General features: G+C 44.9%; 2 protein-coding genes across 2 annotated transcripts in view; one reads left to right on the top strand and one right to left on the bottom strand.

The window, feature by feature from the left end:
• Positions 1–12,248, bottom strand: part of GHRH (growth hormone releasing hormone) — a 12,433-nt gene extending 185 nt beyond the window's left edge. Inside the window, exons 1-4 of the mRNA XM_018557666.1 lie at positions 12,170–12,248; positions 6,741–6,821; positions 1,625–1,750; positions 27–131 (exon numbers count right to left, since the gene is read on the bottom strand). Coding sequence (XP_018413168.1) covers positions 27–131; positions 1,625–1,750; positions 6,741–6,821; positions 12,170–12,171 — 314 coding nt within the window. The 5' untranslated portion in view covers positions 12,172–12,248. The remainder of the gene's footprint in view (positions 1–26; positions 132–1,624; positions 1,751–6,740; positions 6,822–12,169) is intronic.
• Positions 12,249–16,397: 4,149 nt separating this feature from the next.
• MANBAL (mannosidase beta like) overlaps positions 16,398–18,952 on the top strand; it is a 7,623-nt gene continuing 5,068 nt past the window's right edge. Inside the window, exon 1 of the mRNA XM_018557676.1 lies at positions 16,398–16,436. The gene's annotated coding sequence lies outside the window, so the exon portion shown is untranslated. The remainder of the gene's footprint in view (positions 16,437–18,952) is intronic.

Consider the following 18,952-nt stretch of genomic DNA (forward strand, 5'->3'; position numbering starts at 1 on the left):
CCCCACTCCCCTAGAATCACACTTACCCCAATCGTTTTCCCATCATGTTCTGCAAGTAGCGCCTAGCTGAGATTTGGGACAGGAATTTTCTGTATGTGTTGGTGAATATAGCATCTACGTGTCTCTCCATCCTAGAGTAAGTTCAAAGCTACAGCTGTAAAATACATCAGCTACAAGACGGGTATAGCTTTACAACACCAATAAGGCTTTGTTTCTAATGCTGGCCACAGACCTTACAACCATCCTGGACAGGCAGATCGTACTTGCGATAATCGCAAGCCCTCCCTGCTGAGGGTCGGGCTTCCACACACCTTGCGATAATTGTACGATCGCGGGATTTCCTGCGATTATCATACGATTATCGCAAGGTGTGGGCACCTTTACAGGCGTCTATATGAAAGTATATGACGAACGGTGATTATTGTGCCTATATAAGACGCATCAAAAAAAAAGATCACCAAACGCACTCTTGATTCACCAAAAAGTGGATGTAATATAGAGGAAGTGACCAGATTTGAGGTGTGGTTGGTGATCTGGTGATTCCTGTGGTGTTTTTGCTATTTTTTTTGTTGCTCATAGACCAGGGGTGGACAAATTAATATGGAATCCAGGAGCCAGCAGGATTTTTTTTTAGGAGCCAGTTCCATTGCAATAACTAAAGAAAACCTAAAAAGTTAGGCGCCAGCTGTCATTTTTTTTTTTTTTGTTTTTTGTTTTTTGTTTTTTGTTCATTACATTTTTATTGGTATATAAAAGTATAACAATAGGTACCCACTACAAGTGGTAGATCGGCAATCCCATATAGACATCAACATGTTTGCGTTCAGAGCATCAGTATCATCAACAGTATGCAATAAGATATATGTTGGAAATCGATGGAGGCGCGAGCTGTCATTTTTAAGGAGCATTGGCTACCTGGCTCCTGGGATTTGTCCAGCCCCGTTATGAACAGCCCTCAGCCCTTCTTTTGTAAGACAGTAATTAATATGGTATCCAGGAGCCAATCTGCCCAATTCAGGAAACAGCAGGATTTTTTTTAGGAGCCAGTTCCATTGCATCAACTAATGAAAACCTCAAAAGTCAGGTGCCAGCTGCAATTTTTAAGTAGCATTGGCGCCCTGGCGCCTGGGATTTGTCCAACCCTGCTATGGACCTACTCATCTTTTGTAAGATGGTAGTATGGCTTGCAGCACCCTGTACATATCTTCTAACCATATGTCAAATGTGCGATTTAGGCAAATTTAAGGCCCACTTCCATTGACATGAATGGAGGTTGAGAACCGGAAGAGCCGGCCAAATGCAGCATGGAGGATACATTTTGATGCGCTGCAACAAGAAGCAACGCAAATGTGTCCATATTTCTCTTCCGTTCATTGAAGGACACAGGGAACAGATCGTAGATCATGCACCGTAGGGTAATGATCTACAATCTGTTCCGTGTCCTTCAATGAACGGAGAGAAAAGGATTTTACGGTGAGTACAAAAATCCTATTTTTATGTATGTACTACACTGTTAGCTGTCCACCTTAAAATTACTACCAATCGTTGCTAGATGGTCATGGACCTTTAAAAACATGATTGAACCGCCTGTTCTTGCTGGCAAAAAAAAACCTTTACCACTCACCTTTTTTCTGAGAGTCCTCGAATAAATCCCCGCTCCTCATCAAGCGACCAGTCTTCATTCTGCATGGGATCTCTTTCCAGCATTGGTAGATTAACATTCCTCCTGGATCTAGGTGACTGGCCAGGACTGCAGAACAGAACACAACACAAATGAAAGAATTTCCAATGGACAATAAGTTATACATTATAGAGAATTTGAATGTCCTGCCTAAAGGTTTTTTATTGGAATTTTATTGTTTTGAAATTGTGCCATACAACACTGTCCATGAGGCAACACAAAAATATGCAGATACTGGGCAGATATCGAGGATTACATAGACTGATTCTTAGATAACAGAAAAAAAGGGCATAAAAAACCCTACACCCCAAATTAGTGAAAGTAGGTCTCTTTGCACCACATGAATATTTCAAGTAGGAAGGATTATACACAGTGCATGGAGCAAGGCCCCAACTGACAACATCCCCGGTTACATTAAGTCAAGCATCATATCCAAATCAGGCAAGTCCAGCAGTAAAGCAAACCGGAAGCCAAAGTGCCCCACTGCCAAGGATACATTACAAGATAATCTTGGGTATAAGCAGTGCCATGTGAAGAAAGCAGAACGTGCTGTGGAGGGGATGCTAAATCTGAGGAGGTGACCAGTGCCATCCTGTTTCGACATGATGGGGGCTGAGCCCTGTACAGGAGGGCTGCCTATATTCCTCTATCAGTGGCCCTGCCCATGTCCCTTCCGGGTTTAGAGGAGGTCAGGTCTGAACCTAAGCTCATCCCTAGTAACTATATAAGTTTCGAATGCATCCCGCTAAATCCGCAAAAAAGTTTGCCTGGATTTAGGTTTTAATAAGAAATCTAACTGCTCTGCACACTGATGGAAAGAAGTAAACCATACCTGAACCACACTAAAGCTGACCTATAGATTTACTGTGGTCAGATGGAAAAAGTGCAACAGATTCCTCCATCTACGCTAAACTTTGTGGATGGAGGAATCTCCCGCTGGGCCAAGCTTCAGTATCTTGCTAGTCGGCCCCGCTGGCACTCAAAACACCTGAACAATGCTGCATCCAATCAGATTGTTCAGGTATAGACATAAACATTTTCCATTAACTAGTCTCATAACAATTTCTACCTACCACATATCTGCTGTGTGTTCTGTCAAACTACCCCCCTCCCATGTCTATGGCTAGCCAAGGCTTCTGTAATACGTCAATAGCCAACTATCTACAATGAAAAGCCTTGGTTTAATGGCATTATCTTCATGAAGAACATAACAATTCATCCTTCATAGTTACATAGTATTTGAGGTTGAATAAAGACATAAGTCCATCAAGTCCAACCTATTGTGTGTGTGTGTATAGGTCCCTGAGTGTTCTCATTCTTAAGAGTACCTGTACCCTTGTACATTACGGTCTCTCAGGAAATCGTCCAAAAGCTTCTTGAATGATTCCAGACTATTTGCGGAAATTACTGCTTGAGGCAGCGAGTTCCAGACCCTGACCGCGCAGACTGAGAAGAACCCCCTTCGCCCCTTGTGTTTGAATTTGTTTTCAACCAGTTTTAGGTGGTGTCCTCTAGTCTTTGTTATGGAATTAATCTTAAAGAGTTTGTTGCTAATGTTGCTATGACTATGGAACATTTTGTACATGAAAATCATATCCCCCCTTAATCTCCTTACTTCCAATGTAAACATGTTTAAATTTAGTAGCCGTGTCTCATAGTTCTGGTCCTCCATCCCCTTGATGAGTTTGGTCGCCCTCCGCTGGACTTTCTCCAGCTCAAGGACATCATTTCTGTGTACCGGTGCCCAAAACTGCACCGCATACTCCAGGTGAGGCCAAACCATTGATGTGTAGAGTGGCAAAATTATAGACTTGTCCCTGCAAAACATTCCCTTCTTGATGCAGGACAGGATTCTACTAGCTTTGCTTACAGCAGCCTGGCACTGTAATCTATTATTCAGTTTATGGTTTACAATGACCCCCAAATCTTTCTCCATTTCCAACTTCCCTAGCGGCATACCAATAATTGTATAACCCATTTGCCTATTCTTAATCCCAAAGTGCATAACTTGGCATTTATCGACATTAAACCTCATCTGCCACATAGTTGCCCACTCCCCTATTTTGTCCAGGTCCTCCTGCAATGTTACACTATCTTGGTCTGTTTCTATTACCCTCCCAATTTTGGTATCATCAGCAAACACTGAGATCTCGCTGTTTACTCCGTCCCCGATGTCGTTAATAAACAGGTTGAAAAGCATGGGGCCCAGCACAGAACCCTGAGACATAATAATCTTTCAAAGGTGTATTACTGGTAGCCGACCATCAAGGTATCCATCTCTGACTGGTTGTTCCTATGATACAGAAGAGCTCGGGCTGCAAATCACAATGTAATTACAATGGCAGCACCGCTTCAAGCTGTGGATGACCCAATAGTTCTTGATGATCCCTACACAAACTGTGAAGGGGATTCATATAACCCTGGCGAGACCTTAGCAGTTAGCTGCACACAATATACTTTCAAGGGCTCGCCCTTTGTGTAGTGGGTGTGGTATAAATCTCAGATGATGGAGATGATGAAAGGTAGACGTAGTGGGTACAAAAATATATTGGAGAAGAATAAAGGGAAAAAAAGTGAGGAGAGGGTCACTCCTCCCGAGAGTTCACTTATGTCAGAGACCGTTATCAAAGACAAGCTAGAGAGAGTGCTCCATGTGTGATGCTGTGGAGTAATTGAGTTTTCTGTTCTGTGCAATCCAATGTTCACCTCTACTCCCATCCACTTCCATACTTTTCTGGTTATAATCTCAGTTTTACTTCTTACAGTTGATTTCACTTTTTTTTTTGCAATAAAAAATTAAATTCCACATATTAAAGCGTAAAGCTGGCTAGACACCACCAGAAATGTGTTAAAAAAAAAAAAACGTTTGTAACGTCTGTTCAATTTTCTAATAGTAAATGGGGCCAAAGTGGAGATCGTTTTCAAACATAATAATGAGAAAAATTAAGTCGCAAAATAATAAACCTAGTGGTTAGCGCTTCTGCCTTGCAGTACTGGGGGTCCCTGATTCCAATCCCGACCAGGTCACTCACTAACTGCAAGGAATTTGCATTTTCTCTTTGTGCTTCTGTGGGTCTCCTCCAGGTACTCTGGTTTCCTCCCACACTCCAAAGACATGCTAGAAGGTTGACTGGCTCCTGTCTAAATTGGCCCCGTATGTGTGTATGCATGTGAGATAGGGACATTAGATTGTAAGCTCCTTGAGGGCAGGGACTGTTGTGAATGTGTCACTATGTGAAGCATTGCGTAAATTGTCCTCTGAGGGTCCACAGAAGAGGGCGTTAGCATGGAGAGCAGGAGCAGACTGGGGAATGTCTGTTCCCTGATCTGTTATCAATGAAGAAGGGATCACTGTGCTCTTAGCGCTTCCTGTCAGAAGCCGGCTGAAGTGCCAGGTGAACAGAAGATGAAGCACAATCCTGTGCTTCATCATCTGTATTGCCGGGCAGCAGAGACATCAGGGATCTATTAGAGAACCATAAAGAGAACCTATCACCTACAAATGCTGTCACATATGGGGCTTGTTAAGTTAAAAAAAAATTTAAAAGGTGATAAAACAATAAGGCCTCATTCATACGAGAAAAGGCCGGCACATACAGCTCCATGCTGCGTGCACGGCCTTATCGGACAGCTCCTGGGAAAGACAGGTGCTGCGTGTGATTAGTACGCAGCCCCTGTCCTTCTCTATGGGAGAATGCGGCCGTACACTACCCTACGCACACCTCAAGTGGAGGTCCGTGCGGGTGTCCCGGCTCGGACGCAGACAGGATCCATCCTGTCAGCGTACGAGTATGCCCACCCGCACGGACGTGCAGGGCGGGTGAGCGTAGGGCGGCGTACGGCCGCATTCTCCCATAGTGTCCTGTGCTCGCCTGTTGCCATGGCGAGCACAGGACACCATTGGCAACAGGGGCGCCATGCAGCCAAACACAGCCGTGGCTCGGCATGGAGAAAATCTCTTTTTCTATTTCAAAAGGGAAATGTCAGGGGTCCGTTTAGACCTCTGATATTTCCCTGAAGCCCCCCAAAAAGTAAAAAAAAAATAATAATAAAAAATACACAAAAACAGCATAAAACACACACAAACACACTCATGCACACATATTCCTAGACATGTGCAAAGATTAAAAATGTGTTTCGGAACTAACAGAAACTAAAAATGTTTTCATTAGTTTCGTCAAACGAAACACATTTTTATGCTATTTTGGATTTGACCGCCACCGCATTCTGCACATGCGTGCCAGCATCCTGGAGACGGGGCGCATGACGCCACATACTGCATACGTCTGTTGGAGGGCATCATTTTCTGTTTTTGCCTCGGGCGCAAAAGGAGCTAGCTACGGCTCTGGTAAGGTGGGTCCTGCCCCCGAGGGCTTACAATCTAACAGGGAGGGAGAAGTGATACATGAGGAGGTAGCTTTGAGAGGATGAATTGTTTTAGAACGTGATGGACACCAGCTTAACATGCAGGCGTTGGCACATCAGCCTATAGTCAAAATCGCATGTGAGCAGCCTAGGGTGACAATGTTGCTCCTTCATAGATACAGTAAAATTAGCACTGTCACCCTAGGACAGAGAATGGGCTAGTAAGTCTGAGCCGCTCAGTTGCTGACTACTGCATGTCCCCTTGTATTTGTGGTCACTATTACTGAATCTCGTGAGTCCATTCCCCAAGGGATTGCCCTTTTGCAATATACCTAAAGCCTTCATGAAGAGGGTCTGTGTTTGCCCATGAAACGTTTTAGCACTTTGGTGCTTTTATTGTTACCAATAAAAACTCCTTTGCACTCTTCTTCGTTTGGTGATGCCTCCATTTTTACTAGCAGGATCACCAGGGAAAATAAAAGACGGAAGATATAACACTAATGCATCCACCACAACTAAGGATTGGTACGTTGCAATATATTTTTTATCTTGGGTATAGATACACTGTACGGTAGCATGCAGAGCACCTCAAAAAAAATAATTTCCTGCATCACTTCCCATGGCTTGGTATAATACACAAAGCAAACACAATCTAACGTGCACAAACACCATTCAATATGCAATAATGACATACCTGTAATCTGGATGAAGAATGTAGCAGTGTATGCATAAGGCAAGGTGCAATAATAGAAGGCAAAGGGATCTGTGCATCATCCTGAAAGACAAGAGTAAAAATATGCCAGTTATCCCGCCAACAATGTAGAATCCTAATTACTTATCATATACCTTCAATGAGCAGAGAAATGACTAGAAAAGTCCTGACAAAGAACTATTTATGCATAGCTGTCAACTGTCCCTTATATTGACCTCAGTCCCAAAGTTGCTGTGTCCTGGGCAATGTCCCGGGAACGCAGTGTCACCCTTATTTGAGTGACTACATGACTAGGGTGATCAGCGGCTACGAGTAGGAGGTCCTCACATTAGGGGTTGGGTTTGAGTGGCCTCTCCAGTAAGTAGGCGGGGTCTGAGCAGGCCTGAGGCGGAATGTGGGTGGTGTTAAATGCGTCCTAGGGACCAGGACTGAAATGTTGGAAAGTATTCTCATATCATTACATCACTTTTGTGACATCCGTGTCCATTCAGTTATTTCCTCCACCTTGTGATGGAGGAAAAAAACGGAGCCATGTTATGTCTATTGGCAGGCAGATGGAAGCGGACGTGCTTCTATTTACTTCTGATCTGTCACGTTTCGGTCTAGTCAGACCTGATTGGAAGCTTAATTATAGTCTATGGGCTGGCAGATGTAAATGCACCTGGGTCCATTTACCTCTAGGTCCAAAAAAAAAATTAATGGAAAAGAGTTCCATTTATTTGGATCTAAATGTGACGGATCGGAGGTAAAAGGATGTAAACAGACGCACGTCCATTTACATCCGCATGCCCATGGACCTAACAATAGGTCTGTTCTTTTTTTAAATACGGTTTTCTTTTCCAGACCTAGATGGGCTCAGAGGTAATCAGATGTAAATGGACGCACATCTGTTTAATCTGCCTGCCAATAGACTAACATTGAGCTTCTGATCAGGTCCACCCAAAAAGCTGACAAGTGAATCTGATTGCAAACGCTGTGTGAAAGGGGCATTAGATTTTCCCATCACTTTTTCTTCCGGGAGGGTGGACTGTTACCATACCTCCTGACTTTTTGAGATAAGAAAGAGGGACACCTTCCAGAACAATGTATTTAAGTAATATATATATAGGCAAATGACACCCCCTGCCATGCCCCCAGTTATATATATATAGGCAATGGACACACCCTGTGCCATGCCCCCAGTTATATATATAGGCAATGGACACACCCCGTGCCATGCCCCCAGTTATATATAGGCAATGGACACACCCCGTGCCATGCCCCCAGTTATATATATAGACAATGGACCAACCCCTTGCCATGCCCCTGCAGACATCTCCTGGCCAGCTCGCATTGGGTAAATAACAGCCAGGAATTTTTGATATGGTAGAGAGGTAAGCAATGGTAGCCTCTAGGGATGGCCGGTACCCGTTTTTTGTATCGAGTACGAGTACCGATATTTTTTTTTCAGACCCGCCTCCCAGCTTCCTGATTGGCTAGGAAGCCAGCCTCACTTGTTGCTGTGAAGCCGGGCTGCCTACCAACAAGTAGGCTGGCTTTCTAGCCAATCAGGAATCCGGGTGGCACGTCATAACCTGACACTCTGATTGGCTAGGAAGCCGGCTTCACTTGTTCCTAGGCAGCCTGGCTTCCTATCCAATCAGGAAGCCGGCCTTACTTGTTGCTGTGCAGCGTAGCCTCCTGACCAATCAGGAAACCAGGACGCGAGTCATTACGTGCCGCCTGGCTAGGAAGCCAGGCTGCCTAGCAACAAGTGTAGCCGGCATCCAAGCCAATCAGGAAGCCGGTAGACAGGTCATAACCCACCTCCCGGCTTCCTGATTGGAAAGGAAGCCGGCTCCATGCTCCCCCGGCACTGCCGGTCAGAGGGAGTATCAGAGCGAGTACAAGTACTTGCCCAAATACTTGGTATTGGTACTGGTATCTGTATCGGTGCATCCCTAGTAGCCACCATTGTTCCTCAATATTGGTTTCGTTTTAGAACACAAAAATGGTGACCACACACCTTCATAGTGTCAGTTATAGAGCTAATGCAATGTCACATGAAGGCCCGGTCATTTAAAGCTAAAATCCAGAATAAATCTTGTTACCGGTCCTTGTGCTCAGCTCAACTCCACGTCAGTCCTCTATAGCCCAGGAGGACCCCAACAGTTTGAAGCATCCACTACACCCTGGCAGTGACACTCTGCAGTCTAGCAGAGAGAAGACATTGGACCCACCATGTCATGTGACCATGAGGAATTTTACCCACCAATTTAATGGTCTCTAAAAACAGTTTTTTCAATGCATGCCACCTGTGAAGGTTGCCAGTGTGCTTATTTCAGCTCTCAACCAAATGTCCAAGCCCTCAAATAGAGTCTAAGATGGCACCCTCAAATAGAGGCTAAGATGGCGCCCTCAAATGGAGGCTAAGAGGTTGTAAACATTTTCACAGGTTTTAGGTCACACTGTCTTTTTTTGTTAAACCCTCTTTTTTCAAACTATCCAACTAAAAACAATTCCACTGACGTGTCCTACATGTGCTGATAAGGAACATGCTGATAGGAAGAGAGAGCAGAGTGATGAGTTCATCAGCCTGTTACCGCTCCTTCCTTAGCCAATCACAGGCTATGGGGCAGGGAAGTGACCTAGCTGCGTTACTGTGTTAGTTGACTGAGGAAAGTCAGGTCACCCGGCTGGCAGTGTGCTGTGCTGTCTAGCAGGGCTAGGTTAGGCTGGTGCAGGGCTTGGAAACTCCGGCCCTCCAGCTGCGCTTTAACTACAAATCCCAACATGGCTCTGCCTCTGAGAGTCATGCCTGTAACTGTCAGTCTTGCAATGCCTCATGGGACATGTATTTCCACAACGCCTGGAGGGCCGGAGTTGCCAACCCCAGGGATAGGGCTACACAGGGGGTTTTTCATCTCTTTTTCGTGCTACTGCAGGAGATTGTTGGGCCGTTGTTAGGAGACCTAAATGGGAATTTCCTGAATGAGTGGTTGTTAAGCAATTCATCTCCCGTTCTCATTCAAGCTGATAAAGGAGATTGCAGCATTTTGGAATCATGGGAGATCAATCGCGCTACTGAAAATGATGTAGCATGGAAAGTAAGGGGACACCAATAAAGAGGTGGATTGCATGAGATTTTTGTAATGCCATTGAGAATGACAACTGGTGCTGGTGCACTAGCCGGGTATTAGGATACCCGGCTAGTGACTGCAGCTGATTTCAGCAGGAAGTAGCCAAACATATATCGAATTTTAAGCTGATTTGCCAGGAAGTAGCCAAAACTCAACCTCTGTAAGCCCAGCGTATCTGTGTCCAAATTAATAATAAGGTACTGTCCCTATAAGACAGCCTGAGGCGGTTGCCTCAGGCGGCATCTCATTGAGGGGCGGCCCACAACATCGCAGGTTGCTAAGAGCTATTAGCAACCTGTGCCACTCTGTGCAGTTTTCCACTCAACTCACTGGCTTGTGTCCCCCCGAGCTCCTGGCAACCAGTCATGTCAGAGAGCTGCGTGGGACGCTGGACAGAGGTGCTAATATTTTGGAATGAATGAAGTTTTCTGAATGAAAAACCACATTCACTGTTAGTCCCCATTCACACCTAGACGTTTTGTCACTCGACTCTAAGCACGACAAAGCGCCCAAGACAAGGAATCCCATTCATTTCAACTCTCAGGTCTGAACAGGGACCCATAGCAGTGAATGGGATTCCTCGTCTTGAGCGTTTTGTCGCGCTTAGCTTTGAGCAACAAAACGCTTAGGTGTGAATTCAATTTTTTTCCTTCATTGCAGTTGTAAAGGATCTTCAATTTGATCCCATTAACTATTAGAAAACGGAACGAATGTTCGGAAAATTAATTATTTCAAATGAAGTTCTACTGGAGTATGGCCAGCTCATAGTACAAAGAACAAGCCTACGTGGGAGTGGTCCCATTTCTCACTGCAGACTTTCATGTACAGGTGAAACTCAAATAATTAGAATATCGTGCAAAAGTAATTGCAGTAAGTGCTGCAAAAGGGGCCCAAACCAAGTACTGAGTACATATGCAGCTTGTACTTTTCAGAGGTCCGATATTGTTCTATGTACAATCCTTGTTTTATTGATTGCATGTAATAATCTACTTTTTTGAGGTTGTGGATTTGGTGTTCTTGGGGTTTTCATGAGCTGTAAGCCATAATCATCACAATTATGACAAATCACGGCTTGAATTATCTTGCTTTGCATGTAATGAGTCTATCTCATATATTAGTTTCATCTTTTAAGTTGCATTAGTGAAATAAATGAACTTTGCACGATATTATAATTAATCGAGTTTCACCTGTACATGGACCCCTTTCAATGCTTTCTAAATTACTGATCTGTAAGGGCTCATTCAGATGGGCGTGCCCCTCCATAAAAAGGCCCAATACCGGAAGGGACAGCTGCAGCGTGTTTGGGTTCGGGTGTACGTGTGACCGCGCCTAACTGCATGCACCCGTGTGCTCCTATAGGGAATTATCCCATGCGCAATTAAACACAGCACCTTTCCCTTTCAGGATGGAGTCTTTGTTATGGGCATGCACTCCATACAGACATGCACACCGGTCTGAATGAGCCCTAACAAGTATGCATCGAATTAAATCACAATTCCTGATCCGCACACATGTGCCAGATCAGTAACTCAAAAAGGATTAAAGACACTAGATCAGCATGACAGCCAGGCAAGAAATATTGTTCAGAAGCTGATGGCTGACAACAGCCTGCATACGCCTGACCTGACAAAATCTCACCATAGTACAGCACTGGGTTCCATCTGGAAGGTCAGAGCCAAAAATGACCAGGACGTCACTACCAATAAAGACTTTTGTCAGGTTGCCGAAAACTCACCTAGCTCAGTGGCTCCGTTATTATTACCCAGAAGCAGCTGCTGAGCAAATGTCAAAATGAAAACTAAACATGAGATATATATATATATATATATATATTGTGGCATTGTGAGGCAAACATTCAAAAAAAATTATTATTTATTCATGAATTCATTTTTTTGCATGTCTACCGGTATTTATATCTCTATTATTATTATTTTTGCGTGTCCACCTGTCATTTTGACACGTGCAGCTTAGCGGTTAGCACTAGGGATCCCCAGTTTGAATCCCAGTAAGGACACTGCATGGAGTTTGCATGCTCTCCCTGTGTTTCCATGGGGGTACTCGTGTTTCTAGCCAGACTCCAAAGAAGACATGCAGGTAAGTTAATTGGCTCCTGTCTGAATTGGCTCCTAGTATGTGTATGTGTATGTGAGATAGGGAACTTAGATTGTAAGCACCTTGAGGACAGGGACCGGTGTGAACGTACAGTATGTAAAGCACTGCATACATTGTCGGCACTATATAAATACCTCCAATAATAAATATATATCAGTATAAAGTGTGGCTTTTACTTACATCCTCAGCAGCTCCGATCTTCTCTCTTCCTCTCTTTAGATTTCCAATGCTCAGTAATTTCCCGCACTAGGACTGTGAGATGGTAGTTGTGTCGTGAAGTTAAAGCCCACATTCTTATATACCTGAAGTCCCTGAGTGGGAGGAGAACGGGGTGCTGGGGAGACACGGATCAAACAGAAGGGGTGACGTCTGCATGGCTATTATCCACTTTCACACACATCTCTGTCCGACCTGATGTGACAGCGAAGAGCTCGGCGTGCTCAATAACCCACCGGCACACACTCGTATTATTATATCAGATGGAGTATTCACCATCAAAGTCAAAGCACTTCTTAACACTTTACACTGCACGGTGCACAGAAAGTATTACAATGTGACTTCCACATGCCGACAATTGTATGTTAGATTTCTAATCAGTGAACGCATTATTAATCACCTCTTTAATCCAGTGCAATATAATACCAACAATGCCATAACAATTACATTATTATTAATATTATGAGGCTGAAGTGCAATTGCAGCCAAAACTTGTTTTAGTTTTGGATAGAGTGGTGGTGGGGGGGGGGGGGGAATGAGATCACCTGTCAGGTTTTTATGGCTGTCTGTGTCCCAGTTAGGGAGATTCACCCTCCCCAATTTGTCTTGGTGACCATTATCAGTGAAAGTGAAATATTTTGGATTGTCCTCTTCTAAAGGGGAAATTATTTCTGGTGACCAAGAAGGATTTCCCTCACTTTGAAGGGGTATCCTCTTACTTCTTGTTGTGGTTGTCGGACAGGAAGTAAGGAGAAATCTCCCCAATGGCAAAAAAGCTGACGGGGTTATAACCCCCAACAAACAATTTCAATGGGGCTTTTAAGGTGTCACACACGGACTTAACCGGACATATCTATATACATATTACACTGTTCCATTATAAGATTGTTTTGACAGTTTTTATTGAAAATGCACATAATTTGAAGCATATACAATAAAATCATGGTTTCATAACGCCCCCCTGGATCTCACAAGCACATTGTAAACATTCTTACATTCCAATGATTAGCTCATCTCTTAAAAATAACATTATTTCATTTTTGTATAGTCATAGTACCTATCTTAGTTTCATGCGTTGAATGTGCAGTGAGTCAAGAATTCAACGCATTTCGCCAAAGCTTCTTCAGGAAGTTTTGAGGTAGCCTGTGACATTCTACAAGTATATACATACCTCTTACCCCTGGTTCTGCAGGCCTGTGCTGGTGCTTGTAGTCCTCCAGGCATGTGCCCTGAACCCGACTCACTCTTGCACCAGTCTGGCAGCTTTAGGCATCGGCCGACCTCTCCTGCTACTTCTTATGCAGCTTCTCGGTCCATCAGTGCAGTACGCTTGTGGCCAATCCTGTGGATCCTCCCTCTTCCTGTCTCTATTTAAACCCAGGGCAGCGGACAGCAATGCTTTCCCAAGCTAGATGCCGAGCCCCGTTTGTGATTGAACCTGAATGCATTGAAGTTTTTCCGTGTACCGACCTTTGGCTTGTCCCTGGAGATTCTTGTCTCCAGTCTGCCCTGAACTTTGACTTGTCCCTGGAAATCCCAGTCTATAGATTGTACCCGGAATTTTTCAAGAAACACAAAAATATAAACATATATATCAGGGCTCGCAAATTAACGATTCATTTCTCGATTAATCGTTAATCTTTTTGATCGATTAAACATTTTTTGATCAGTAATGAAAACACTCACCTCTCCGCCAGCTTCCGGGAGTCCCGTCGGAGATCCGGTGACGTCACAGACATCGACGTCACCAGACTCCTCCCTCCTTCCCCAAGTGGCTCCGTCGGCAAACGAAGGGAAGGGGGGAGGAGTCCGGTGACGTCAAAGTCCCAAAGTGGCTCCGTCGGCTAACGAAGGGAAAGGGGGGAGGAGTCCGGTGACGTCGATGTCCCCAAGTAGCTCCGTCGGCTAACGAAGAGAAGGGGGGAGGAATCTTGAGCCAGTGAGTTTGCCCAAGAAACTTTCTGCACGAGCGCCAGCCAAGGCATTGGCCTATACACATACAGCACAGCAATGAAGTAATAAAATGAACTAGGATCACACTAATCCAGCACGTTATTATTCTGAGTTGCCCCACTCAAGCGGCGGCCATATTGAGTGGGGCACATGAGATTAATAACGTGCTGGATTAGTGTGATCCTAGTTCATTTTATTACTTCATTGCTGTGCTGTATGTGTATAGGCCAATGTAGTTGGATCTGTATGTGCGTTATGGGTTGGGGGAGGGACAAGACCTGCAATTGTTACTCAACTGAAGTAGAGAGAAAAATGCAGGTCTACGGCTCTTCAAGACAAGAATGTGTTGTATGGCAGAGCCGTGTACTGTAAATTGCCCTTGGCGGGCAATGCAGCTCCCATATATGTATTTCACCTGTGTATTTAGCTGCTTGCCTAAAGTCCAGCTTTAATGTTACTGCTACACCAAAATAAACTTTCCATCTCCAGCATTACTTCATTCACATTTATCAGTGTGTATATACTTCCTGTACTGAAGTTGCATTCGCTTATTCTCAATACAGAGAACTGGATAAGGTCTCCATCAGTGGGAATAGACATGGCCTTCCCTGTGTAGCAGAGTCTTTGGAGACTCTAGTCTTTACCATGGAGCCCGCCAAATAATAAAGGTGTAACTCAGTGAAACTCCCCAGTCATGGCTTACCCTATAGATATTCAGTATATGTATTACGAATGTTCATTTTTGCTTCTGTTTGCACATAATGAAGGTTCACAGGGCTAATGGCTCTACAAATTGTTTATAAATAGACCCCAAAGTGTCTTAAAAGAACTATGGGGTAACTATTTTTTTGCCCATAGTTCTCCTTAGGGTCACAGGTGGACATATACTAACCTCCTCCCGTGACCCAAAGCTCAGTATATAGCGGGCTATTGCCCACTATATGCTGGGAGCGCAGAGCCGAGCTGGGGCAGATCCCGACAATACTGTCGAGATCCACCCCGCTGGCTGATTGACAGCAGACTCTGCCTATCTGGAGGAACGAAGAGGGGAGAATCCCTGCGAGGAGCGGTACCTGACAATCACTGCTCTCTGCAGGGAAAGGATTGGGAAGTCAGCGATCAGTCTCACTTCCCGATCAATAAAGATGACCTGTGACAGATTCAGTGTCACAGGTCGGCTGGAGTTATGGGGTTGAGTGATTTTCACTCATTCCATAATTCTCCTTTTAAGGAAAACTATGAGGTGAGTGCTTTTCACTCACCTCATAGTTCTAGCCGACCTGTGACAATGAAACTGTCACAGGTCGGCTCAGTAGATCGGGAGGTGAGCGAACACATACCGGCGTTCGCTCACTTCTCGATCCTGTCACGGCTCTCTGCCGTGACAGGGGAGGGACTGGATTCCCCCCTCGCCGCTCTGATCCTCCAGCGCTGACTGGCGGAACGGATGGGGGAGGGGGCGGGTACAGCTGGCTTTGTCTCTAGATAGGCAGAACCAGCTGTCACTCACGTAGCTGGGCGGATCCAGACACGCTAGTTTGTGTCCTCCCGTTACCCTAAGGAGAACTATGGGGAAAAGCCCTAACCCCATAGTTCTCCTTTAAGCTGGTCATACACTGCATGTGATTGGCTGCCAATCAGAAGCAGTCATTGTTTGGGTATTCTGACAGCCACAAGCAATACAATAGCAGGCAGGGGAGATTCCCACCCACACTCTTTAAAATGAGTAAAGAAATATGTTGGTGCCTATTTATATTTTCTAAGCTCTGCCAGTGCTTTTTAATTGTACACTAATAACACTTTTAAAAGCACCTGTCATCAAAGAAACATAAAATAATTCTCACATAATCAGAAATCCTGTCCTGTGGAACTACAAATATCAGCAGACCATGATATGTTCTCTGCTGTTTCCTAGCAGCATATTCCCCGGTGTACTGCGCCACCTACAGGAGGCGTGTGGAGGTGCAGGGAAGGGGAGCGCTCGCCGTGTCCGGGAACACGCAGCCTGCAGACACGTCACCGAAGGAACCAAGCCCCCCACCGGGCACAGATTGTCAGGACATGGCGATCAATACCAGCCAGGAGGATCAGTGGGGTGACGCTTGAGAGCGACATGTGTTAAGGGGGCAGCCATCTTACTGGAGACCGGCAATGGCTACAAGAAAATGGCCGAACTGCAGACATCAATGTGCTGATCACTAGAGGCTGGGAGATCAGTGACGACTTCCTGATAGAGAGACCATCGGATCCGGATTCCCGGGGAGTCTGTCCATTGTCTGTAAGTCAGATCTGTCCATACACAGCGAGATAATATCAGATTCTCAGATCTTCTCTGTTACAGCACTTTATAATTATATACAGATCTCTCCTATCTATAATATAGTCAGATCTAGAACAGATCCACATTATGAACACCATTGCTCTATGTGCTGGTGGTTCCAGTGTTCTCTCCCTTTGTCTCTTGCAGCCCCTCTCCTACTCCCTAAGGGGGAAATTCATCAATGTGACAGTAGATCAGTTGGTCAATGTAGATGTATTCTGCAGGGATGGGCAACTCAGGTGTTCTATCGAGATGTCCAACTTGTCGAGACCTCCAACTCCCGTCAGAGCAGTGTCACGTTCTCTAATTTGCGTTAGTGTGCCTGCGCGGGCATCTGATAGCACAAGCAGCAATGCCAGTTAGAGAACTCGAGGATTGCGAGGCAGCACAGGCGCACTTGGGGCAGTTGGGCAAGTCGACAAGGCTTGGAAAAATGCCAGGGCTGGTGCACGCTCACTAGCGTCATCTCGTCGAAATCTCCAACTGATGTGATGTTAAGAGTTGGAGATCTTGACGAGTTGGCCATTTCAACAGAACACCGGCCCTCCAGCTGTTGTAGAATTACAAATCCCATGAGGCATTGCAAGACTCTGACAGCCACATACATGTCTCCCAGAGGCAGAGGAATTATGGGATTGTAGTTAACGCACAGCTGGAGGGACAGAGTTGCCAACCACTGGCTTAAGGGGTAAGATCATCCAGAATTCATGGACAGGTGGATTTGCACTCCCATAGACTTGAAGTCAACAAAATCCCCTTGACACATTGGCCTAAGGCGCCGTTCACACCGGAGCGAGTTAAAGCTTCACCAAAAGCCCTTTAAAGTGGACCTTTACTCTCAAAAATCATATTCTACCATTGCATCCCTCTATGTATGATGATTCATAATAACATAGATATGTCAGGTGTAAAATGCTGGGGTTCTGAAATACTTACACTTGCAGAGCATTCACTTCCTGCTTTGAAAGGGCAAAATGACTTCAGTTTGCCCAAGCATTGCATCCTGGGAAGGTTACATCAGCAGAGCATTGCTGAGAAATCTCATCTCAGGGAAAAGCATTTTCCTCCACTGAGATGATGTGCATGGTCACATGTGCCAGAAATCCAGGAAGTGAAAGGAGAGCTAGTAATCTGCCCTCAGTAAACATGGCCACCGTGAGAAGACTGGGAAAGAAAAGAGAAGTACGCTATGCAAAGAATACAAAGCCGGCAATTATCTAGAAGTATCTGTGTGTAGATTGTCATTACTAAACATTTCTAAAGGTGTGTTTGTTGTTATTTTAAAGATACGGGTAAAGGTCCTCTTTAACACCCGGCACTGGGATTTCCATTCAATGGTGCCAGTGCACACCTGCTTGAGGCTTGTCATTCGGAAAAGTTAAACGTTTTATTTCCTAGTAGCTAGCTTTGCGCTGGCTGAAAATATTTTAATGAATGCGTGCAAAACCGCTCAAAAAACGAGCAAAGGCGCTCAGCTCGAGTGTGAATGGGACCGAAGGGTGCCCATCTTTCCTATCAGAATATGTAAATGCTTTGATGTGCATAGTCAGGGCTCAGGTACAGGGAATCAGTTTGGCAGGTAAGCCTGTCATAATGTGCTAATGTGCTGCGCATACTAATACATTACGGCTAAAAGCCGGGGAGCGATTTTATTATTTTTAGTTGCTTTCTGCTTTAACAGTACACATAGAAAACAATTGTTTCCTTTGTGCATTGAGCCACCCCTGATCTATGCAGAACATCGCAGCTCAGCTGAGCCCTAAGTGTCATTCATTCAGCTAAAGACAGATGCTATCTGAAATAATTATATGTCCCCTTCAAAGCATTTGTATTTACAGTCCTGAGTCCTATGCTGTCCTTAGATATACACAGCTCTGCCACCCAGCACAGCCCTGTGTGTGTGTGTGTGTGTGGGGGGGGGGGGGGGGGGGGGGGGGCGCTCGCGTTGGTTGGGCCTGAACTTTCTCTGCTGCAGTGCAATAACCCTTACTCCTCCCTACCCTATGACTGGATAGTGAAAGGAGAAGTAACACTGTAATGAGTTCATCTGTCTGTCACAGTTCCCATGTGTGTGTTTAGCTGTTTGCCATGAGATTAGCTATATCTCTTCACTTCCTGGAACTCTGGCTTCAGCTTTGAAGAGGAACTTTACCCATATCTTTAAAATAACAACAAACACACCTTTAGAAATGTTTAGTGATGGCAATCTACACACAGATACTCCTAGATAATTGCCGGCTTATTATTCTTTACATACCATATTTTTCTTTCCCCCCCCAGTCTTCTCACAGTGGCCATTTTTACTAAAGGTAAGATGAATCCATCTCCCTTTACCTCCTGGAACTCTGGCACACGTGAATAGGACATGTGACCACACGCATCATCTCAAGGGAGGAAAATGCCGTTCCCTGAGATTTTGTGAGATTACAGATGAGATTTGCCAGCAATGCTCTGCTGATGTAACCTTCACCTAA

The sequence above is a fragment of the Nanorana parkeri genome, unplaced genomic scaffold (genome assembly GCF_000935625.1).
Source record: "Nanorana parkeri isolate BGI_ZX_2015 unplaced genomic scaffold, ASM93562v1 scaffold295, whole genome shotgun sequence".
NCBI lineage: Eukaryota > Metazoa > Chordata > Amphibia > Anura > Dicroglossidae > Nanorana > Nanorana parkeri.